General features: G+C 42.5%; 1 protein-coding gene across 1 annotated transcript in view; it reads right to left on the reverse strand.

Annotated features, from left to right (window-relative positions):
• Positions 1-25,392, reverse strand: part of OBSCN (obscurin, cytoskeletal calmodulin and titin-interacting RhoGEF) — a 164,583-nt gene that overhangs the window by 108,326 nt on the left and 30,865 nt on the right. The window contains 3 exon segments of the mRNA XM_045483580.1: positions 2,086-2,361; positions 18,348-18,623; positions 22,404-22,679. Of these exon segments, the coding sequence (XP_045339536.1) occupies positions 2,086-2,361; positions 18,348-18,623; positions 22,404-22,679 (828 nt within the window).

Here is a 25,392-nt window from a genome sequence, read left to right on the forward strand (position 1 = left end):
CACCTTTTGGGGTGAGCACTGGGTGTTGTATGGAAACCAATTTGACAATAAATTTCATATTTTAAAAAAAGTAAAACGCTACATATGAAATTTCCAGAATAGGCAAAAAAAATAAAAATAAAAAATAAATAAAATAAAATTTATTACAAATGCAATTAGTTAAAATCTCATAGAAAGTGCAAATTACAATTAAAATTTTAATGTGACTAAAACTTTTGAACAATATAAATACCTTGAAAAGTAGACACAATAACTATAATTACAATGTTTACTAATTTTTTTACTTTATTATTATTATTGTGGAGAGAGAGAGAGAGAGGGCATGAGTGGGTGAAGGGCAAACAGAGAGGGGGACAGAGAATCCGAAGCATGCTCTATGCTGATAGCAGCGAGCCCGATGTGGCACTCAAACTCCCAAACCATGAGATCATGGCCTAAGCTGAAGTTGGACACTCAACAGACTGAGTCACCCAGGTGCCCCTAAATTTGTTACTTTATACCCAAACTACTCAAACTTAGCGATGCTCTGATTTCTTTTTTATTTTGATATATATTCTTAAATACCCTTGTAGGGTTACAATAATACTTGTTTTAATTTAACTTAAAAAATAGTAACTGTTTGGGATTTTCCACATTGATAATCATATCTTCTGTTAGTTTCAGTTTTCATTTTTCCAACTTTCATATCTTTACTTTTATTTTCCTCCATGGTGTGCTGTGAACGTTGCATAAAAGTGAGGACATTCAGCTTCCCTGTCTTGGTCCCATCTCAAAGGCAAAGCTTTCAAAGTTTGACGTGAAGTGTGATGTCAGCTAGCCTTTTCAATACCACCAGTTATTACATTAAGGACAAAACCTTCTATTTAAAGCTTATGAGGAATTTTGTGGCAGGAATTGATGCCAAATATTATGGAATATTCTGCCTGTGTTTCTGATGCTTTATTTTATCCAGAGTTTTACTCTTCATTTATTGGGGAAATCACACCATTGTTTCTTTGATTTTGTTAATATCAAGCTTTGTGTTGATTTTCTAATGTTTCTGGTGTTGAACCAGCCTTGCATTCCCAGAATATGACTACTGTCCTAGTGTATTGTCCCCTTGATAAAATGCAGAATTCAGTTGGATAATATTTTATGGAAGATATTACTTTCACATCAATGAGGGGTGGCCTGTGAAAATTCTTCATATTTACCTTGTCACATTTTGGTATTGATATGCTACCTATGTAAAAAAGGAGTTGATGACTACATCTCTTTTTAACACTCTAAGAATCCTATGAATATGGAATAATTTCTCTCCAGAATATTTGGTAGAATTTGACAGTAGAGCCACTGGTCTTAGACATTATTCTGTGAGAAAATTATATAATTGTCCATTTATTTTAAGTGCTAGGGTTGTACAAGTTGTCCATTTTTTCTTGTGCCAGTTTCAATATAATTCCTTAGGAATTGATTGATTTGTAATTGCTCTCTTTGAAAGCTTCACAGCCATTGCAATAAAATACAGATACAGATTTGGCTACATATGGGTGCAGAGAGAACTCGTAGATCCCTGTGAAAACAGGGAAGTCTCCCAAAACACCTATAGCTGTGGACACTCAAAGCACAGTCCTGGGAAAACTCCAAGGATGATTGTGTGCCCCAAATTTACCATTACCCTGGTTCAGTGAAATCAAACATCTGCACCACCAGAAACTCTCATGTGTGTTGGAGGATGACATTTGTGATGTTCAGAACAACTCCAGTGGAGACATATCTGGTCTACCTCAACCCCATGCATCAGGGAGATTCAGACTTCTGGATACCAAGGTCCACCAGTGGGTTCTGAGCAGGTGCTGGGAACATGTGACCAGCACTATTACGTGGAAACACAACCCATGGTGTATGAGAATGACCTGTCTCCTTCCTGTGCACTCCCTCCAGCCATCCTCCCATGGTCCCACCTGAGTGTGGAAATGGAGGTGGTGAATGGGTGATGTCAATGGAAAAGTCTAACTGAAAGAGCACGAGAGTCTGTCTTGGGGATAAATCTGTTCCAAGCTCACCTCATAAAAGAGGCTAATTTTGTACTCTGAAAGAACTGACCTGTGATGTCCAGGTGGAAGGACACCTTCTGGCCCCCAGCCTCACAGCTGTACTCCCCGGCGTCGGCCTTCCCTGCCTGCTGCACCACCAGCCGCCTGCTGCAGCCCTTGGCCTCCACGTGCATTCTGGAGCTCGCACTCAGCTTCTTCCCGTCCTTATACCACGTCACCTCTGTCTGGGCCTGGGCCACCTCGCAGCTTAGCATGGCGCTGGCCCCTGCCTTGGCCTGCACCTCACTGTGTGCCGGCTGCTCCTTGGCAAACACAGCTGCAGGCTCTGGAGAGAGGGAGGGATGCATGGGGTCAAAGATACAATCCATGTGAAGAATGCAGGTCTGGGAAAGAAGGTCTAAACAGGGAGGCAGGGGGACTGGAACTCTCTCCAATCCCTGCATCAGGTGTGGGCCAAGAAGCCTCAGCACCTTTTCAGCAACAACTAACACAATTTATTTACACACCCTACCACTTTCCTGGTTGTTCCAGTTGGGAACCGTATATTCTATCCCTGCTCCACCCTGTCTGTCCTAAGTGGGGACCATACATTCTATCCCTGCTCTCCTGGGCTGTTCCAGGTGGGGAGCATACATTCTATCCTTGCTTTCCTGAACTGCTCCAGGTAGGACCATACATTCTATCACTGCTCCAACTGGGTAGTTCCAGGTGGGAACCATACATTCTATCCCTGCTCCTCCTGGGCTGTTCCAGGTGGGACCATACATTCTATCCTTGTTCCTCCTGGGCTGTTCCAGGTGGAACCACACATTCTATCACTGCTCCTCCTGGGCTGTTCCAGGTGGGACCATACATTCTATCCCTGCTCCTCCTGGGCTGTTCCAGGTGGGACCATACATTCTATCCCTGTTCCACCTCGTCTGTTCCAGGTGGGACCATACATTCTATCTGTGCCCCTCCTGGGCTGCTCAAGGTGGGACTGTACATTCTATCCCTGCTTCTCCTGGGCTGTTCCAGGTGGGAACCGTACATTCTATCCCTGCTCCTCCTGGGCTGTTCCAGATGGGACCATACATTCTATCATACATCCTGTCACTTCCCCACATGGCCTTCCCAGGTGAGGACTGTGGGAAATCTACCCATGCACATGGACTCTGTGGGGCCATAAGAGATGTGTCCCTCAACCTTCCTAGAAGACATCAGCTTTTTCCTTATGGTTTGAAGGGAATGCCTTCACCTGTCATCTTCAAAGTTGCTGAGACTCAGTGCTCCTTCCTTAGTATTGTTGACTACTGGCTCTCTGGTGGGAGTCCTTGTACTTCCTCATGATTGTCTTTGCCATTGTCTGAAGACCAGTGAGGCTGAGTACCTTCCCCAAGATTACTGGTCTGACCATTACTATTTGCTCCTGTGTGGTGACTCTGTTCAAGTCATTGCTCATATACCAACAGTATATTCTTCTATCGTTGTAAAGCACTCCTTACATATTTAAATGTTAGAGAATGACAACTATGTATTTTATAGGTGTTTTCCGAATGCTGTGACTACTTTTCACTCTCTCATGGAGTCTTCTGAAGAGTGAAATTTTTAGTTTTAATGTAGGCAAATATGTCTATTTTGTCCCACTGCATTTGGGGCATCTGCATTCTGTTGAAGAAACTTTCCTTACCTAAATCTTTAAACAAGGGCGTTGTCCTCTATGGGTTTTATGGTTTTAGCTTTTATACTGAGGTCTCTAACCCACCAGTAGTTGACTTTTGTGTGTTGTGTAAATTCCCAGAATTTAATTTTTTCCATCCATTAAATGATTCAAATGCCGTTTATGAAAACAACAAACTTCTCTACTTCTTTTTATTTCTTTTTTTTCTTTTCATTTTTTTCTCTTTTTTTAATATGAAATTTATTGTCAAATTGGTTTCCATACAACACCCAGTGCTCATCCCAACAGGTGCCCTCCTCAATACCCATCACCCACCCTCTCCTCCCTCCCACCCCATATCAACCTTCAGTTTATTCTCAGTTTTTAAGAGTCTCTTATGGTTTGGCTCCCTCCCTCTCTAACTTTTTTTTTTCCTTCCCCTCCCCCACGGTTCTGTTAAGTTTCTCAGGATCCACATAAGAGCGAAAACATATGGTATCTGTCTTTCTCTGTATGACTTATTTCACTTAGCGTAACACTCTCCAGTTTGATCCACGTTGCTACAAAAGGCCATATTTCATTCTTTCTCATTGCCATGTAGTATTCCATTGTGTATATAAACCACAATTTCTTTATCCATTCATCAGTTGGTGGACATTTAGGCTCTTTCCATAATTTGGCTATTGTTGAAAGTGCTGCTATAAACATTGGGGTACAAGTGCCCCTATGCATCAGCACTCCTGTATCCTTTGGGTAAATTCCTAGCAGTGCTATTGCTGGGTCATAGGGCAGCTATACATCACAGTAGAACCAAAACTGGGGGTTACAGGAGTCCATTTATGCAAGAATATGTGTTTTATTATTTTGTTCCTTGACCTGGCAACTAGTCCTGCACTGAGATCCCGTTGTCTTACATACTATCGCTTTATGATAATTCTCGACATCTGGTATAGCAAATGCTCACACTTGGATTCTCTTCAAGAGAAAAGTGTATCAGCTATACTTTGCCTTTGGAATCCACTTATTATTTTTCAACCCTCCCCTCAATTTTTGTTTAGATTTTGATTAATGAAAATATTTGATTTTTCCCGGATTTCTACCCATCTATTTATATCTCTTGGCTGTCTCAAAAATGTTTAATAATTTCCCCCCCACAGAGCCTCCTAGAACCTTTTATCAGAGTTGGAATTAGAAACACAACATTTTTGATGCTATTGTAACTGTAAGGTTTCGATTTCAAAGTGTTTCTTGCTAGCACATATAATGTTTTTTTACATGGTAATCTGCATGTTTTTTTACATGGTAATCTTCCTCAAGAATCTTATTTGGCCTAGTAATTTGTATTTAGGATTTTTTGAATTGGAAATCACATCATCAGTGTACATTCTATCACTGTATCTTCCATCTTTATGGAATCTATTTTATTTTCCTCCTTACACTGCTCAGTGATTACAGTGGCCTGCTTGTATGGTCCCCAAATCGAAGCTTTCAGTGTCTCCTATAAATTCCTCATGTGTTCTGTAACTTCACTTTCTGAACCAAGAAAGAGCACTGTCATACAGCGTGTTAAGAATTTTATGGCATGACTGATGCTGAGTTTTATCAAACACATTTTCTGAATTTATGACATAAAAATTTAACCAAACACTTTTATTCTGTGTTGAGATAATCACACCGTTTTTCACTTAGTTTCTTAATGTCAGGCTTTACATTGATCTAACGTTCAACCAAATTTGCAATCCTGGATGATGACTTCCATCACCGTGTGGTACTCTCTTGCTATATTGTTGAATTAATTTTGCTAATATTTCATTTATGATTTTGGTTTTTGATATCCCCGATAGGTTGGTCTGTAATTTAATTCTTCCTACTTTTCTTGCAAGATTTTGGTACCACTGTTACATTTGCTATTGTGAGAAGTAAGGGAGATGATTCGTTTTCATAATGATGATTCAAATAAAAGCTGTGCTGTCCATTTGACATTAGGTTTACAATCTAGAGAAAATATGTTCGACCCCCTCCCAACAATGGAGTCCCAAACTTTACTTCCTGGTTCTTCTTCCTGTCTCTGTTTCAGGGACTTATTTTCATGGGATTTGCAATGAGCTTGCACCAAAGAACAAAGAGAGAAGGTGAACAAATGTGAGAGGTCCCAGGATTCACCTCAACCTGCAGGGTCCAAGTCCTCCTGTGGGTGAGGACTTAACTGGCTCATCCCAGTTAGGGTGGCCTTTCCATGGGAGGGTTCCTGGCCTCTGTGGTATCTGTGGAGCTAAAGACTTTTTATCTTTGGAGAAAGAAGTGATGCTGGGGAAAGGGTAAAAGACAGCACCGCGGTGACCCATAACTCTGTGCATGTGATGAGGGAGCATAAAGCAGGCTAACGGCAAAGTATAAGCTAGCACCCACCCACCCCCAGGTGGAATGTGTGATATTGCTCACTCTTGGCTGCCCAAGAACAAAGGAAAGGGGTTTAAGTGCTGGCCCCCATGATGTGGGGAAACTACAGCAAATGAAAAATGAAATTCCCTTCCTGCCTACAGCCCGTTGACAAGTCCTTGACACAGGCAAAGTGACCTTCCTCTAGGAGCTCAGCTGCCTCGATGATGACACTTTGTTGGGGGCAAAAGAGAATCTTGGCTGAACATTATCCCCAACCTCAAGGATCCTGTAAGTCTATTTCCTTTATCTCAAATGCCCCAAGATACATGCTGGCAATCATGCTCCAAGCTTATGGCCCCCAATGTACATCTGAAGGGTCTCATGCTGAGGTTTTACTAAATGGTAATAAATGGCATTTTCCTAACAACAGCTAGCCTTTCAAGGTCCTGGAAACCTTGCCTCCAAAATTCCTTAGAGACTTACTCTATCCCTGACCCCTTCCCAGCCTGAGGGTATAGAATGAGTTACCCCGTCATGACCCCGGTGCAGTTCTTCCTGCCCGTGGGTCCTGTCCCTGTACTTTAATAAAATCAACTTTTTGCACCAAAGACGTATTCAAGAATTCTTTCTTGGTCTTCAGCTCCAGACCCCATGAACCCTTACCATCATCCCAAAACCTCATCACCCAGACCAAGGTAGGAAAATTTGACTACAAGTACTGCCTTGGGACAGGAAATCCTTAGAAGCTGAGTGTGTATGACTGAGACGTACCCTAGATATGAAGACAATGCAGAGTCTAGATCTGAAGTCCCATTCTCCTATGAGGGAAATGGCTGGAGACAGACAAAGTGGGTTCTGGAGAGTGCAGGAAACCTCCATTAATGGGGGGATTGAGCACCCCAGGGAAGCTCAGGAGCAGGAACCAGCCTTTTCAAGGATGGGGAACAAAAATTCTAGGCCTAGGGGTAAGGAAAGAGACCCAGAAATAGGTGGGGTCTCTTCAGCTTCCCCCAGATAGTCCACTGGGGCAAATGTTACAGTACTGGGAGGATGCCCCTTATACAGGGAACAAGGACAAACATAAAATGATCAAATTCTGCTGCTTTGTTTGGACAAGATACCCAGTTAAAGGGCCCTCTGTTTTTTGGCCTCAGTTTGTCTCAGAGAAAGACTGGGTCTGCCAGGCTCTAGTCCTTTATGTGAATGACAAAGTTCCAGTACACTGTAGGTGAGGGAATATGCTCTCTGCTGTCTACCAAGAACTCTTCTATGTTTCCTCTTAACACAAAAAAGGAAAGTACTAGGAATCTCTAAAGGAGAAGCCTTGGGACGCCCTCTCTTGTACTCCTCCTCCTTATAATCCCCAGGTCAACCCACAGGAGGGGGTAGGAAGGAACAAAACAGAGAATTTGGGTGGACAGGAGGAACCTTATGCCTTACTGGTTTGTATACAAACCTCAGGAGGGAACTGAAAAAATGTAAAAAGCACATAGAGAACTTCCTTCTTCCCTCTGGGAGCCCTTCATTCCCCCAAAAAAGATTTCCTTAAAACAACTGGGTGAAATAGTTTGCAGGAAGCAGTTTCCTATTCCAATAGAAGGAAAAAAAAAAGTCTCCAGCCAGTGATCGCAGATCTTATCAAGGATAGATTGCTGGAGCCCTAAGTTATTTCCATTAAGGAAGGTCCTTTTAAAGGGGACAAGGAGAGATTGGTTTTGTCAATGCCCACCACCACCAGTACTGAGGTGAGGAATTTCAAGAAGGAAATGAAACCACTGTTGGAAGATCCACTAGGTTTGGTAGATCAGGTTGATTAGTTTTGCAGACCTAATATTTATTCCTGGGGTAGGCTGATGTCTATCATGAATATCCTATTTACCGGAGAGCAAAGAGGAATAATCAGAAGAACTGCAATGTCTGTTTGGTGGAGAGAGCACCCACCTGGCCAGGAGTTCAGCCAGCGGAACAGAAGTTTCCTAACCTAGATCCTGGTTGGGACAATGATGATCTTGGGCACAGAGTTAGGAGGAAGCAGAAATTAAGAAAACCAATCATCAGAGGGATCAGGGGATCAGCTCTCAGATCTCAGAGTATCATCAAGGAATTTTAAATATATATATATATGTTTTATTTATTTTTGAGAGAAAGACAGACAGAGTGCAAGCTGGGAGGGTCAGAGAGAGAGGGAGACACAGAATCCGAAGCAGGCTCCAGGCTCTGAGCTGTCAGCACAGAGCCCAATGCAGAGCTCAAACCCAGAAACCATGAGATTGTGACCTGAGCTGAAGTCGGACGCTTAACCAACTGAGCCACCCAGGTGCCCCTTAAGGCTTTTGAGATACAGAAAGAGAAGGAGGAAACCCCAACTGCTTGCTTACAGAGGCTTAAGGATCAAATGAGGAAATATTCAGGCCTTGATCCGGAGTACCCAGTGGGGCAGGGTCTCCTGAAGGTTAATTTTGTCTCCAGAAGTTGGCCTGATATTGCCAGAAAGTTATAGAAGGTGGATAGAGGAATTGTGCAGGGAGGCACAAAAGGTATTTGTAAAGAGGGATGAAAAGAAGCAACAACAGAAAGCAAAAATTATGGTGACTACTGTGGAGAAGATGATTGAAAGGGAAGGAGGAAATAGAGATCCCCCAGGGGGGAAATGAGGGATCATAGGGAACAAAGTAAAACGAGAGGAATGCAAGAAGGAGAAGAAAGGAAATGTTATAAATGCAGACCGCCTGGCCACTTTAAAAGGGAGTGTCCTCTACGGAAGAAGGAAGAGGAACTGACCCCCTTATGGCTCTGGAAGAAGAAGATAAAGGGGGTCAGGGGTTCCCCTTTGCTAGACTCCAGCAGCAGTCCTTGATACATTCAAAGGTGGGGCCCAAGGGAGAAGATACAATCTTCTTGTTTGACACCGAAGCTGCCCATTCCTCCCTAACATTTAAGCCACAGGGGACAAAATTCTCACCAGAAAAACTTTTTGTTTCAGGAATAAAAGGAGAAAAATTTCAGGTTTGTATATATGAAACCATGACTGTAAGAACTGAGACTGAGGAAACAGAGGTGTCTTTCCTGTTTGTTCCTAAAGCAGGAGTCGACCCCCTAGGCAGAGACCTCACTATACAGCTGGGTTTGGATATAGGGATAGAGAGGAGCCAAATTAAAGTTCTCATAGCTTACCTCATAGAGGAAGAAGAAAGTAAGATACATCCAGAGATATGGGTCAAAGAGAGAAACAGAGGAGGGCTTCAAATTCTCCCAGTGAAGATTTGCTTAAAACAACCAGGTGAAACAGTGTGCAGGAAGCAGTCTCTTATTCCAATAGAAGGGACAAAAAGACTCCAGCCAGTGACCACGGGTCTTATCAAGGATGGGTTGCTAGAACCCTGTATTTACCCATACAATACTCTGGAACTCGCAGTATGAAATCCAGATGGGTCCTACCAGTTGGTGCAAGACCTGGGAGCAGTAAACCAGATAGTTTGGACCCAATACCCTACAGTTCCTAATCCCTATACCCCCCTCAGTAAAATTCCTTATGGGCATAAATGGTTTAGTGTAGTAGATTTGAAGGATGAATTTTGGGCATGTCCACTAGACCCAGAGAGCAGAGATCTCTTTGCCTTTGAATGGGAGAATCCTGTAAGCAGGAGAAAGCAACAATACCACTGGACAGTATTGCCACAGGGCTTTACTGAGGCCTCCAATTTGTTTAGTCAAATATGGAATCTATAATAAAAATGTTCCCCCCCCCCGCCCCCGCCAGACACTCAACTCTTTCAATATGTAGATGAATTCCTGATTTCAAGGGAAAGTGAGCCGAAGTTTCCAAGGCCACAATAAGTTTGCTTAACTTCCTAGCAGGGTTGTCTGCCTATGAGCTTCTTGATAGGCTACTTTATTTAGGGAGGGCATTGGACTTGGACTTACCCACCCTGGAAACTAAAGGTCAGTTCCTCAGAGATATGTACTGGCCACATCCTCTGTTCTATCTTCACTTAAGGTAAAAGGGCTCTCACACAGACCCTGCCACTTAAATTCACAGCCCATCACTTTCAACTGGGGGATCAGGCATTAATCAAATGTTGGAAAGAGGAAAATACTCCAACCTAGCTGGCAAGGCCCCTATGAAGTCCTTGTAACCACTGAAACTGTTGTAGTGACTGCTGAAAGGGGACGGACTCATTACACTCAGGTCAAGGGGCCGGTAATGCGGACTCTAGACAGTAAGGTGAAGGGACGATGGGAGGTATATAAGACAACCAAGGACCCCTTCCTTAAGAAAGGAAGTTCAGAGTGTACAATAAAGGTTAGAGTCTGGCCTTGCAACTGGGGAATACTATGGCTTGGGTAGGCAACCACCAGAGGATGAGAAAATTCCAAAAAGGAAGTGCCTCAAGCCTATCCCATTAGCTTACTAATTAATGTAACTAGAACTGAATCCCCTCAAACTTTGAAATTTGATGCCTGCCTCATCCTATCATGTGGGAATTTAGAAAAACAGAGGTGGCTATCACAGGCAGATAAATATCTTTGTATTGATACCTTTGATCTTTACAGTCATCTGGACCTCAAACCTTGTTTGGGAGTTGGGACTTGGCATCGTAGACTACTCAGATTCAGGAATGGACGGCCAAACCCATGGACACTTTAACAGTTAAAATACATCCATCTAAGGGTATCCCACTGAAAAATTGCCAGAACTTAAAGTGTGACCCCATGCTTCTAACCATTAACAGCCCCCTCACTGCAGATCAGGACCCAAGGGCAGCACCTGGAACATATGGATTAGGAGTAGATGTTACAAGAATTTAAGAACTTAAGGGACTACTGTCCCTTAAGTCAGTTGATAACCTCATCTGTAGTATGCCTCAACCAACCACAGATCCAAGGGGGTATTTAATTTCTCCCACTAATGATCCAAAGAAGGTAAGCAAAGTTGAAATCAAAGACCTGACACAAACCCTTAAGATCTAGACTGGATACGGAGATGTTAATGCGTGGGTGTAATGTGTTTACTTCTCTGTGCAGATGTTTAACAAAAGCAATTGTTATGTTTGTGGTGCAGAAAGGCCACAGGGGCAAATTATTCCATTTCCCTCTGGATGGGATACAGACCCTGCAGGAATGAGTTGCATGATAGCTCTCCATCAGTCACGGATGTTTGGGGAAATGAGACCTGCAAGATCCTGTCATTGCTCTTTCATGCACTACAAATGTCAGACCCAAGGGCCATCCCCTCTTCCTTCATAGGGACAAGGAATCACTCCTCCTGTCTCTCAAGAGTAGGGAAACAATTCAACAAACCTGTGGGATATTGGCTGACCCACAGGCACATCCTAAATGCCACTGGTGAACAGAGCCACAACTATTCTAACTTGAACATCCCACGAGCAGATGTTTGGTGGTACTTTGGGAAGAGGAGCCTACTTAACCAGTTTCTGTCCAATTGGAATGGAACTTGTGCATTAGTCCAAATGGCCATTTCATTCACTTTGTCATTCCATCAAACCGATAAAGACAGTGACATTCACCACAGAAACCAGAGGGCTTTACAGTGATATTTTTATTCCAATGTGTACATTGGTGCAATAAGAGTCCTACAGGGGTGTCTCCAATGAACTTAAGGACAGGAATCAGATAGCTGCTGGATTTCAGTCCTCACTTTTCTGGTGGTTTACCATTGATAAGAATGTGGACTGGATTAATCACATCTGTTAAAATCAGCAAAGGTCTATCAATTTCACTAGGGCTGCACTCCAAGGAGTAGCCAGTAAGTTAGATGCTACCACTCGAATGGCATGGGAGAATAGGATAGCCTTAGACATGATGCTAGCAGAGAAAGAGGGAGTCTTTCTTTTGTGTTATGTTAGGAGACCAGTGCTGTACCTTTCTCCCCAACATTGCTGCAGACGGCACCATCACCAAAGCTTTGCAGGGACTACCAACTCTAGCCAATGAACTAGCATAAAACTCAGGGAGTAGTGACTTGTTTAGTGACTGGTTAGAAGTATGCTTTAGTAAATGGAAAGGAATGGTTGCTTTGATTCTAAACTCTTTGGACAATGATTCCAAAGACTCATTGCTATTAATGAACAAATGTTTGTGCTTATGCCCAAAATGACCTATTATTATTGAAAGATAAACCTTACTATGAGGAGGAGAGCCAACACCTACTAAACATGTTTGAGTAAGATCTCAAAAATGAAGGAAATATAAATGAAAATGGAATCAACTTAGAAAAGAAGAGGTGGGATTGTGAGAAGTAAGGGAGATGATTCATTTTTGAATACCAAATAAAAGCCATTGTGTCTAGTTAACAATAGATTTACAACTTATTGGAAAAATGTATGTACCCCACACACACAGTGGAGTCCCAAACCCTTAGACCCTTCACTTCCTGGCTCTTCTTCCCCTCTCCGTTTGGTAGGCTTTGCAATGAACACGTGCCAAAGAACAAAGGGAGGAGGGGCTGAAAGTCTCTGCATCACCTTAGGGAATGTACAGTTGTTCCCATCAGACTACTTTTTGCCTTCCATGGGCACAAGCAATGTCTGGGTAAGACTGTAATCCCTGCAGTGCTCAGCCAATGAGGAACCACGGGAGGGACTTGCGTGCTAGGAGGTAAATTGTCTGCTGTAACTGCCCTGAGTGTGCCTATCCATCAGACACTGCTCTTGCAAGAACATCACTCAAAGCCTTGTTTCACTGTGCTCCAAGTCTCTGTGCCCCTCCTTTGATTGAGTTGGTGGGCTTATTTCTCACACTACCTAAAATAAGTTATGAAATATATCTTGTTTTTATATTCCCCAGAACAATTATTTCCTCAAGCATAGAATAACCATTTTAAAGAATATTGAACATAGTTTACCAGAGAACTACTTGACTTCAAAGATTTTTATTATTGGTTCCACTTATTTAAAAGTCATAAAACTATTTGAGATTTCTGTATCTTTTTGTGTCCATTCCCACAATTTACTAGGAATTAGCCAAATTGTCACAACTTTTCAAATTTATCACCATAAAATATTTTGTCATATTGTCTTAAAATAAGATTTCACAGACACCTAAATGGGATTTGGGGTGCCTACCCCCACCCATGGGTCATTATATGCTGATAAAATTCCGAACTGTTATGTTCTGGCAACTAGGAGTCAGAGTAGGATGGGAGCCCACCCCTATTTGGTATCAAGATTCTCTCTTTTTTTAATGTTTATTTATTTTTGAGAGAGAGACAGAGACAGAGAGAGACAGAGTGTGAACAGGGAGGGGCAGATTGAGAGGGAGACACAGAATCTGGGCCAGCCTCAGGCTCCGAGCTATCAGCGCAGAGCCCAACAATGGGCTGGAACTCAGGAACTGCAAGATCATGACCTAAGCCAAAGTTGGACGCTTAACCCACTGAGCCATCCAAGCGCCCCAAGGTTCTCTTAACAAAGGAAAAAAATTTTTATTTTTTTTACACTTTATGTACCAGTCCAGCAGATGCAGATACACACAAAACATTAGGAAAATGCTACAAAATAAATGCTGCTTTCCTGATCAGGCTGCTACTGTGGGAACACCTCAGTGACAAAGCACACTGAGTGCCAGGAGTTACCTGCTCCTTCCCATTTCTAAGTTTACAAATGCAACCAGAAGGGTAAATCTGACACTGGGAGTGTGTCTCCAACCTGGAGAGAAGGGCAAAGTGAGGTTTGCTTGAAAACAATAATCCTAAATGTCACAGGTGAGTATCTACAAATCACCCATTCTTCCTTCCCTTTGCACAGCAGACACTGTCACAAAACATGCATCTACATTTTGTCACACACAGGTAACAGCGAGCTTCTCTATCAGTGAAAAAGAAGGAAGAGTGTCCCAGACACCTCAAGTGTGATAATCTAAGGTTCACTCTTGATATCTCAATTCCAAGTATGATTGTGTGGCCAGAATCTCCCCTAATCTAGGCCCAAGTGAATTGAAACACCTCTCACTGACAAAAACTGGTCAGAGCTACTGATGGGTGGCATGGGTAGTTGTTAAAACATATAATGGAGAAAATGTGCCATATCCAAGGGTGAGAGATACCTGGTTGACCTCGAGCCCAAGCACAAGATGGAACTAGAATCCTAGACACCAAGGAACACCAGAAAGAGCAGGGCAGGTGCTAGGAATGTGACTGAGCATTGTTGCACCAAATTGCCATTCCAGATTACAGAAACGGCCCCTTTCCTTTCCATGCATACCCTTCCCATGAGGCCTCCCTTGACCCAAAACTGATGTGAAAAAAGGAGATGAAAACAGCATATGGACAAATGGTAGACATGAAGAGATTAGGTCTAAAGGAAAAGGACACAAAAGTCCATCCGGGTGTAATCCTGGATGGTCCCATCATCACCTTCCATCAAGGCTAGAGTATTACCCCCAAGTACTGACCTGTAACATCCAGGCAGAAGGACACCTTCTCTCCCCTGGCCTCACAGCTGTACTCCCCAGCATCTGCTCTCCCCGCTTGCTGCACCACCAGCTTCCTGCTGCAACCCTTGGCCTCCACACACACTCTGGAGCTTGCACTCAGCTTCTTCCCATCCTTGTACCACATCACCTCCATCTTGTCCTGGGCCACCTCGCAGCTCAATGTGGCACTGGCCCCTGCCTTGGCCTGCACCTCACCGCATGCCGGCTGCTCCTTGGCAAACACAGCTGCAAGCTCTGGGGACAGAGTCACCTTGCAAGTCAGGAAGGCAGCTCTGGTAAGAGGAGCCCGAATGGTGAGCTAGGGGGTCAGAAACTTCTCCAGGTTCTGCACCAGCTGTAAGGCGTGGAGAAGCCCCCTGCCTTTCCTAGAAATGGGTAACCACAATCTATCTATACATTCTATCACTGTTCCATGTTGCTACTGCAGGTGTGGACACTGGAGACATCCCTCTGCACAAGCTCCTCTAGGAAAGGATCTGTGGGGTCGTGATACATGCACACCCCAGCCTTCTCAGATGATGCAGAGTCTTTCCACAGGACTGTCAGGGAGGGAGTTCCCACTCTTGCCTCCCCTGTGTTGTCAACTGTTGGCAACTTGGTGGGACTGAAGTTGTCCCTCCCTGTGGTCCCATTACTGATAAAGTGATGCACATTTTCTGATGTTTTTGGCCATTAGCGTTTCCTCTTTATGATGTCACTGTTCAAGATTTGCCCCATCTTCAATACCACTGTATGTTTCTCTTATATTCATTTTCAGGAGATCTTTGTTAATTAAATTTTTTTTAATATTTATTTATTTTTGAGAGAAAGAGATGGAGTGTGAGCAGGGGAGGAGCAGAGAGGGAGACACAGAATCTGAAGCAGACTCCAGGCCCCAAGTTGTCAGCACAGAGCTTGATGTGGGGCTCGAACTCATAGAACCGTGAGATCATGACCTGAGCCAAAGTCAGACTGTCAACTGACTGAGCCACCCAGGCACCCCAAGCTCTTTGTTACTTTAAATGCTAAAGGGTTTGGTCATTAAATGTCTTGTTAAAATTCTCTCCATCTGTGTGTCTTGCATTTTCCCTTCTTCATGGTGTCTTCTGATCAAAGTTCTTAATACAGACAAACATACCAACTTGTCCTTTGTGATTAACCCATTTATTAAGTCTTTTGTTACATTTATGTCACTAAATAGTCTGCATTACCTGCTAAGAGCTAATTGTTTTACCTTTTACACTCAGGTCTCTACCCACCTGGAGTTGATATGTGTGTGTGTGTGTGTGTGTGTGTGTGTGTGTGTGTGTGTGGTCTGTTCTGTATATTGCTTTTTTTTTTAAGTTTTAATTTTTCCAAGTCTCTTATTAAAGTCTAATCATTAATCTTTTGGATTTTCTGAAATTGATATTATCTGTAAATTCCACGTTTGTCCCCATATTTTATACCTTTGTCTTATTTTCCTCCTTATTGTATTGCCCATTGTTGGACAGAAAGCCTCCTTACCTTGTTTCCAATCACAAAGTCAGGTCTCTTTCATTTTAAGGGTGATTCTAGCTGGTATTTCCTGTAGTACTGTTTTCCAAATTAAGGAAGAAACCCTTTATCTATAGTCAGTTAATAATTTTATATTATGAGATTATGTTAAATTTTATCAAACATTTTTATTCAGCATTTATCGAGATAACCACAACATTTTTCTCTTTCAATCTGTTAATATCATGCACTGTTTTGCTTTTTTAATGTTTCTAATGTTAAAGCAGCCAGACATTCTTGAACTATGACTTCCATCATAGTGTATTGCCTGCCTCATGTGTCGGATTACTTGGTTGACTAATATCTTGTTTAAGATTTTAGCTTTGATATTCATAAGATACTGGCCTGTAATATTTTAATGTTTGTTTATTTTGAGAGAGAGAGACAGAGTATGAGCAGGGGAGGGGCAGAGAGAGGGAGACACAGAATCTGAAGCAGGCTCCAGGCTCTGAGCTGTCAGCACAGAGCACAATACTGGGCTCAAACCCACAAACCGTAAGATCATGACCTGAGCTGAAGTCGGACATTTAACCGACTGAGCCACCCAGGTCTCCCTTTAATTTTTTAAATGTTTATTTATTTTTAAATTTTTTTTTTCAACGTTTATTTATTTTGGGGACAGAGAGAGACAGAGCATGAACGGGGGAGGGGCAGAGAGAGAGGGAGACACAGAATCGGAAACAGGCTCCAGGCTCTGAGCCATCAGCCCAGAGCCCGACGCGGGGCTCGAACTCACGGACGGCGAGATCATGACCTGGCTGAAGTCGGACGCTTAACCGACTGCGCCACCCAGGCGCCCCTAAATGTTTATTTATTTTTGAGAGAGAGAGAGAGAGAGAGAAGATGGGCAGACAGAGAGGGAGACACAGAATCCCAAACATTGGCCTGTAATTTTAACTCTACATGTTTTCCTTGTAAGATTTCAACATCAATATTATGTATCTACATCTACATCAGATGAGTTGGAGAGCGTACACCCTTTTTCTGTTGTCTAGAAGAATCTCTATGAAAATGTAATAATGTCTTTCCAGAAATATTTGGTATAACTAATCAGTAGATCTTTCTATGAAATATTTTTTTTTATATTTCTAGATCCATTTCTTTAAAAGTTATAGGACTGTTTCAGTTTTCTATTTCTCCTCATGTCATTTTTGATATAGTTTTCTATCAAATTTTAAAACTTTTAAAATGTTTAGTATGAAGTAAGTTTTCAAGTCCTCTTCAAATAACATTTCACAAAGGTAACTAGCATGTTTCTCTGTATCTATATACACACACAAACCACTGAATACAAATACAATACCACACTGTTTTGTGGTGGCACCTAGAAGTCAAATGTCAGACCTTTACTGAACATTAAGACTCTCCTAACAAAAACAAAACAAAAGACCCTCTTAACAAAATAAAATGAATACATTTCTCAACCTTCTCTACGAACCAGCCAAGAAAGCACAAATACACACTAATCACTACATAATGCAACAAAATAAATACTGGTCCACCAGTCAGTCTGCCATTACAGCAACTTGTCTTTAACAAGATGTGCTGATACAGCTTAAGCTATTTATTCCTATTTCCAAATTTATACATCAGACTCCAAGAGGAATTCTGACAAAGAATGTTTTAACCGAACACAAAAGATATGCTTTAAAAGGAATATCCTGTACATCAGAGGTACATATCACAGGCACATATCTACCGATCTCTGCTTTTGTATACTTTGCACAGACATTGCAACATGGAATGGATCTAGATGCTACAGCACACAGGTGCAGAAAGAGCTTTTCTACACATGTGCAAGGAGGGAAGAGATTCACAGAACATCTAAACTTTGATAATCCACAGTCAGTCTGAGGTATTTACAAGTATGGATGGGTAGTTGAAATACCCTCCTATCCTTGGTCAGTGAGATCCAAACATCTGGCTTGTGATAACCTGCCTGTGATTCTGAGTGAACAAACCTGATAGCTGGCAGAACATCCAATAGGAGGAAATTTACAAGAGGCACTTGGTCTAATTCAGACCCAAATGCTAAGTAGATTCAGAGCTCCAGGACACAAAGAAATTGGGTAGGTTCTAGGAATATATAACTAAGCATCAGTGTTCTAAACACCACTGAAGATGGACACAAGTGGTCCCCTTCATTCTTACACACCTGTCCAACCCAGCCACCCTTGACCCTACCATGGGAGGAAAAACAGGAAGGTAGGAGGACGTGAGATGGAAGATCACTGATGGTGAGAACACTAGGGATGATCTGCGCTCAAAGTCAGTCCCATTCTCTCAAACAAGGCTAATTCACTACCCTAAAGATTACTGACCTGTGACATCCAGGTGGAAGGACACCTTCTGGCCCCCGGCCTCACAGCTGTACTCCCCGGCATCCGCCTTCCCTGCCTGCTGCACCACCAGCCGCCTGCTGCAGCCCTTGGCCTCCATGCACACTTTGGAGCTGGCACTCAGCTTCTTCCCGTCCTTGTACCACGTCACCTCTGTCTTGTCCTGGGCCACCTCGCAGCTCAGTGTGGCACTGGTCCCCGCCTTGACCTGCACCTCACTGCATGCTGGCTGCTCCTTGGCAAACACAGCTGAGGGCTCTGGGGACAAGGAAGGACACACAAAGTCAAAAAGTAATTCAAGATGTAGCACGAGGGAAAGAAGAACTAAATGGGGAGGTGGTAGAATCTTATCCAGGCTCTGCACCAGCTGTGTGGCCTGGAGAAGCCTCACCACCTTCTCAGCAACAACTAACACAATTTATTTATACATTCCACCACTGCTCCATGTGGTCTGTTCCAGGTGGGGACCACACATTCCATCACTGCTCCTCCTGGGCTATTCCAGGTGGGGACCATATATTCTATCCCTGTTCTATGCGAGGACTCTGAGAGACTTTCCTATGCACATGCTTTTCTGGGTGAGGAGATGTTGGGTCATGATGTGTGCACACTTCAACTTTCCCAGATGATACAGAGTCTTGCACATGAATGTGCAAAGAGCATGTCACCCACAGTGCAAGACAGTCCCTGAACCTCCACACTGTCACCTACTCTGTGTTGTCAACTCTTAGCAACTGTGGGCAGTGGAGCTCTACCTCCCAGGGCTGTCTCTTACCTGGTCCTGATGATTCACAAAGTGAATTACCTTTTCCAGTGTTTTTGGTTATTAGTGTTTGCTCTTTTGCTAAAGGCTTTTGCCCAATTTTCAATAGCATTGTCTGTCCTTTCTATGCTTGTTTTTAGGATCTTTTTATATATATGAAGGCATATCTTTGGTGATTACGTGTGCTGTAAATATCCTCCACATCTGTGTGGCGTGTCTTTTCTGTGCTGTCTTCTGATGATTCAACATTTTTAGGTTAATGTCCTCATATATTTCATATTTGTTTCATTGTGGTTAGTGCACTTGTGTTCTGTTCTAAGCAATCATTCCTAAGCTTGAAGCAATTAAAAACATCTACATTACCACCTGAGAGTATATGGTTTCACTTCTGCTCTGAGGAGAACACCAGGGATTGACTGTGAGTGGTATGAGTTACTAGTCCAATCCTTTTTCCATATGGTTAAATGGTCCTAGCACCATTTGTTTAAAACCATGCTGTCTCTACTTCGTACACAGTTCCACATTAAACACACACACACACAGAGGGGGAGGGGATGGCGTCATCAGTTCCTGCATGGGTCTGTCTCTGAGATCACTATTCTGGTTCTTTGGTCAGTGTATCTTTCCTGGCATCAAGACACCATTCTCAATCACTCTATCTGTAATAGTTCTGATACCTGGTCCAGCAAATGTTCACCCTTTGCTCTCCTTCAAGAGGTATATTGTCTGTGTGTGGCCTTGATGATCTGTTTGTCAATTTTCAAAGTCCCCACCACTACCACCACCAAAAATGACCATTTGCTTGGATGTTTATTAGTATCAGGTATGCCTGTTTCTTCCATGGTTTTCTATCCATTTATTTCCATCTCTTGACTGTCTCTCAATAGCATGTAATAATTTACCCTCACAGAGCCACCCAGCATCTCTTTATCAAACTAGGAATTAGAAACATGATAGTCTTGATGCTCTTATAACTCTTAAATTTTCATTTTCAAAGTGTCTCTTGGCAGCACAGATACAAGAGTTTTCTCAATATTGACTTTTTACACAGTAATCTTTATCAACTTTCTAGGTCAAATAATTTATCTTTTGGATATATCATATTATCCATAAATTCTATTTTTGTTTTTTTCAAACTTCCTTTGACTTTATTTGCCCCCTAACTATGCTGCATAGCATTGGATAAAAGTGATAGCGGTTAGCTTCCTTGGGTAGTTCCCTGTCTCACAGATCACTCTGTGTGATTAGCTGGTTTTTCTGCAGCATCATTTATAAACTGAAAAAAGAACCATTCTATTTATAATTGGCTAAGAATTCTATGTCATGAATTGATGTGAACTTTATCATACACTTCTTCTGGATTTATGATGTTAAATTTTATCAGCTACTATATTCTGCATTTATGGAGTAATCACTTCATTCTTTTTCATTCAGTCTGTTAATGCCATGCATTATACTGATCTGCTAATATTTCCAGTTTAAAAAGCCTTGAACTCCTAGACTATGACCTTCATCATGGTGTATTATCTGTTAAATACTTTGCTGATTTATTTTCCTAATGCTTTGTTTAAGATTTTGACCTTGAAAATCCATAACAGACTGACCTGTAATTTGAATTTTTCATCCTTTGCTTTTCAGAGTTTGGTTATCAACATTATACTGTCTCTGTGAAGTAAATCAGAAATAGCTTCCTCTTCTCTTTTCTAGAAAAATCTCCAGGAATAGGCACTAACTTCTTTCCAGAACATTTCACATAATCTACCAGTGAGAAAGTGCACATGGTGTGAGATTATTTACTACATCTCTATTTGTTTAAAACATTGTAGGACTATTTGAGGTGTTGAAATCTTCTTGTGTCACTTTTATCTGGTTTTCTAAGAATTTGGTCAATTTTTCAAACCTTTTCATATGTATTACCATAAAATAATTTGTTACATCATCTGAAAATAACACTAAAAAAAGACACATGGTAGATTTTTTGGTATCTGCATACACCAACAAATAATTTTCTGCAGATACAATACCAAACAGTCAGGTGGTGGCACCTAGAAGCCAACGTAGGACTGCAGCCCATTTTTATTTGCCATTAAGACTCATAAGGAGTGGTGCCTGCGTGGCTCAGTTGGTTAAGCATCTGACTTTGGCTCAGGTCATGATCCCATGGTTCATGAGTTTGAGCCCCGTGTCGGGCTCTGTGCTGACAGCTCAGAGCCTGGAGCCTGCTTCAGATTCTGTGTCTCCCTCTCTCTCTGCCCCTTCCCTGCTCTCTCTCTCTCTCAAAAAAAAAATAAATAAATAAAAACATTTTAAAAATTTTTTAAAAGACTCATAAGAAAAGGAAAATACATTTAGTTCTGACCTTTTTCTGTGAACCAGCCAGAAATGGACAGACACACAAGTCTCTAGAAAATGGTATGAAATGCTGCTTTACCAGACAGCAGCTGTTAAAGACCTCATCTTTAACAAAGTGTGCTTGTGTAAGATAAGCCACTTATTCTTTTCCATTTCTACATTGATGAATCATACCCCAAGGGGAATTCTGACACAGAATGTTCTAAGAGAGGGGAAGCAAGATTTGCTTCAAAAAGAGAATCCAGACTTCACATGTGTCTATCACATATCTGTCAGCCCTCTGCTCTCAGTTTGCTTTGTGCAGACATTGCACAGAACAGGGATCTAGACTTTGCTAGATCCGTGTCCATGTGCAAGATAGCTTCCGTGTCCATGTGCAAGGAGGAAAGGGTGTCCCAGAATGCCTAAAACTTTGATAGTCCATAGTTCTGTCTGAGATACATCCAATTTTGATTGGCTGGAATAAATTACTCCTTATCCTGGTTTAATGAAATTCAAACATCTCTCCCTAGGGTGAAACAACATGTTGCTAGATGAGGGCACCTGGGAGCTGCCAGGACATTAAGCAGAGGAAAATGCATGTATCATGGGTGAGAAATGCCTGGTCTACTTCAGAATCCAAGTGCAGGGAACAGCCAGAGGTCCAGATACCAAAGAACACCCAGGAATTTCTGAGCAGATACAGGGAACTTACAACTGCCATTACTGTGTGGAAACAGCACTTGGGGTTTCTGGGAGCACAATCTCCCTTCTGTTCATACCCTTCCCACCCAACCTCCCTTGGCCCAGCCATGGGTAAGGGCACTGGGAGAATGGGCCATGTGAACACATGAGGTCTGGTGGGAAGAGCACCATGGTTGGCTGGGGATGTAAGCCAATCCCATCACCTCCACACAGGCTATGACAGTCCCATAAGAACTGACCTGTGACATCCAGGTGGAAAGACACCTTCTGGCCCCCGGCCTCACAGCTGTACTCTCCAGCATCCACCTTCCCCGCCTGCTGCACCACCAGCTTCCTGCTGCAGCCCTTGGCCTCCATGTGCACTCTGGAGCTGGCACTCAGTTTCTTCCCATCCTTGTACCATGTCACCTCCGTCTTGTCCTGAGCCACCTCGCAGCTCAGCGTGGCACTGGCCCCTGCCTTGGCCTGCACCTCACTGCATGCTGGCTGCCCCTTAGCAAACATGGCTGAGCGCTCTGGGGAAAAAGAGGCATGCACAGGTTCAGAGACACAGAGCTGTCACCAGCCTAGGTCACAGGAATGAAAGCCTCAGGGTTCAGTAAATTTTCTACTTGGAGCAAATGCCATCACATGCCCAGAAGAGTGCTGGAGTGTGTTTGTAAACATATGCCTCCTGTCCTATAGCCCAAGTGTACATTTGGATGTGTCCTGACTCAAGAGCAATTTCTAAGGCTGGTGCAAGGTGGCAGAGGCTGTTCCATCACCTGTCTCTGCTAGTTCATGGTCCTTCCCAGGTGACAGCCAGCCCTTGTGGGCAGGTGGGGTTGTTCACTCCTATATCCCCAGCACATGGTGTGTCCACCACAGACTACCTTACCACAGTGTAACTCCCATATTAATGCACTAATTCGTTTGCACAGCCCAGTGGAGTTTGGTGTGACTGTCCCCACAGAACCAAAACAACAACAAACAGAAAACATCTATCTCCCCACTCACTACTAACCATGCCCAAAAGTAACCATTATCTTGACCTCTGCCACCATCAATTACTTTTGCCTAGACTTTGATTTCACATGAATGCATGATCCATTGGGTGTTCTTTGGGTCTGTCTTCCTCCCCTTGACAGAATGTGAGATCTACCCATGCTGCTGCATGCATGGATAGTTTTCTATTGTATGAACACCTCAGCTTCTGTTTGCTTTACCTCTTGTGATTCATCTGGGCTATTTCCCATTTGGGGATATGATGAGTAAAGCTGCCTTGAACAGTCTTGTATGTCTCTTTGGGGACAAACAGAACTGCTAGTACATACATATGGCTAAATTTGGCTTTAATAGATATTTCCAAAGAGTGTTCAATAATGATTGTGACAACTTACTCTACCACTGACAGTGTATGATAATTCAGATTCTCCACATCCTTACCAACACTTGAGATCATGGTTTTTTAAAAAATTGTGTATATCTCATTAAACTCAAGTATGTACATGCAGGAAGGATCTCAGAGATTCCATGCTCTGAGCCCACCAGAGTCAGACTACCCTGAACAAAACTACAAGGTGGTCCCAAGTCAACATGGTCCTGGAATGAGCCAAAGTTTGATTGTCCTCTCCCTGCCTATCACAGGAAAGAGCAACCCTCTTTCTGGAATAAGATAGCATCATCCATATAACAAGTTTTCTCATGCAATATCTGACAGTCAATCGAAGCATTGCTGATGTGCCACAGCCAGGAGTAAATAGAAAACTAAACAAGAAAAAAGTACAATATCAGATGATTGATTATTATGTTTTTTCAGACTGGGATACAGCCATGATTAATACAGTTTTAAAATGAAATTTTAAAAAAAAGGTCAAACATGAAAAATTTACTACAGAGTCTGGAATCTATAAGAAATCAAAAAATGGAAGTTATATCACTTGAAAATAGTAAACACACTATAAGTGAGTTGGACAGCACATTAGATATAGCAGAATACAATATTAGAAAATTGGAAGGCAGGTAAACAACATACCCAGAATAAAGCAGAGAGAGAAAAATAATTAGGAGGCAGAGAGAAAGATGCAATAAGATATGTGGGGAAACATAAAAAGGTCAAATAAAATATAACAAGAGTTCTGACAAAGGAGAGAGATAGGACAGAACAGAGAAAGGCCAAGGATAGCCTATGGTTGATGAGGACATAAACCCACACACTCAAGGTGATCTACAGCCCCAACCGGTATGAATACAAAGAAAACCACCTCCAGGTTCATCAAAGTAAAACTTCTGAAGGCCAAAAACAATATCTTAAAAGCAACAGGAGAAAAGAAAGAAAAGAAAAGAAAACCCTTGAGAGAATATAACAGATCTGACAGTTGATGTTCTAAGAGAAAATATGGAACCTAGAAGACAATGGAATGATATCTTTAAAAGGTGAAAATAGGGGCGCCTGGGTGGCGCAGTCGGTTAAGCGTCCGACTTCAGCCAGGTCACGATCTCGCGGTCCGTGAGTTCGAGCCCCGCGTCAGGCTCTGGGCTGATGGCTCGGAGCCTGGAGCCTGTTTCCGATTCTGTGTCTCCCTCTCTCTCTGCCCCTCCCCCGTTCATGCTCTGTCTCTCTCTGTCCCAAAAATAAATAAACGTTGAAAAAAAAAAATAAAAAAAAAAAAATAAAAGGTGAAAATATATCAAATTGACTCTTAACAACACAAGGGTTAAGGGTGCCAACCCACCATTCAGTAAAAAAAAAAATTCATGTATAACTTTTACTTCCCTAAAATGTAACTACTAGTAGCCTACTGTTGACTGGAAGCCTCACGGATGATATAGTCAATTAACACACACTTTGTATCATATGTGTATTATAGACTACACTCTAACAATGAAATAAGCTACAGAGAAATGTTATTAAGAAGAGAAAACACATTTACATACTGTACTGTATTTATAGAAAAAATCCACATATAAGTGGACCTGTGGAGTGTAAACCCATGCTGATCAAGAGTCCACTGTATTTGGGGCGCCTGGGTGGCGCAGTCGGTTAAGCGTCCGACTTCAGCCAGGTCACGATCTCGCGGTCCGTGAGTTCGAGCCCCGCGTCAGGCTCTGGGTTGATGGCTCAGAGCCTGGAGCCTGTTTCCAATTCTGTGTCTCCTTCTCTCTCTGCCCCTCCCCCGTTCATGCTCTGTCTCTCTCTGTCCCAAAAATAAATAAACGTTGAAAAAAAAAAATTAAAAAAAAAAAAAA

The sequence above is a fragment of the Leopardus geoffroyi genome, chromosome A1 (genome assembly GCF_018350155.1).
Source record: "Leopardus geoffroyi isolate Oge1 chromosome A1, O.geoffroyi_Oge1_pat1.0, whole genome shotgun sequence".
Classification (NCBI taxonomy): Eukaryota; Metazoa; Chordata; class Mammalia; order Carnivora; family Felidae; genus Leopardus; species Leopardus geoffroyi.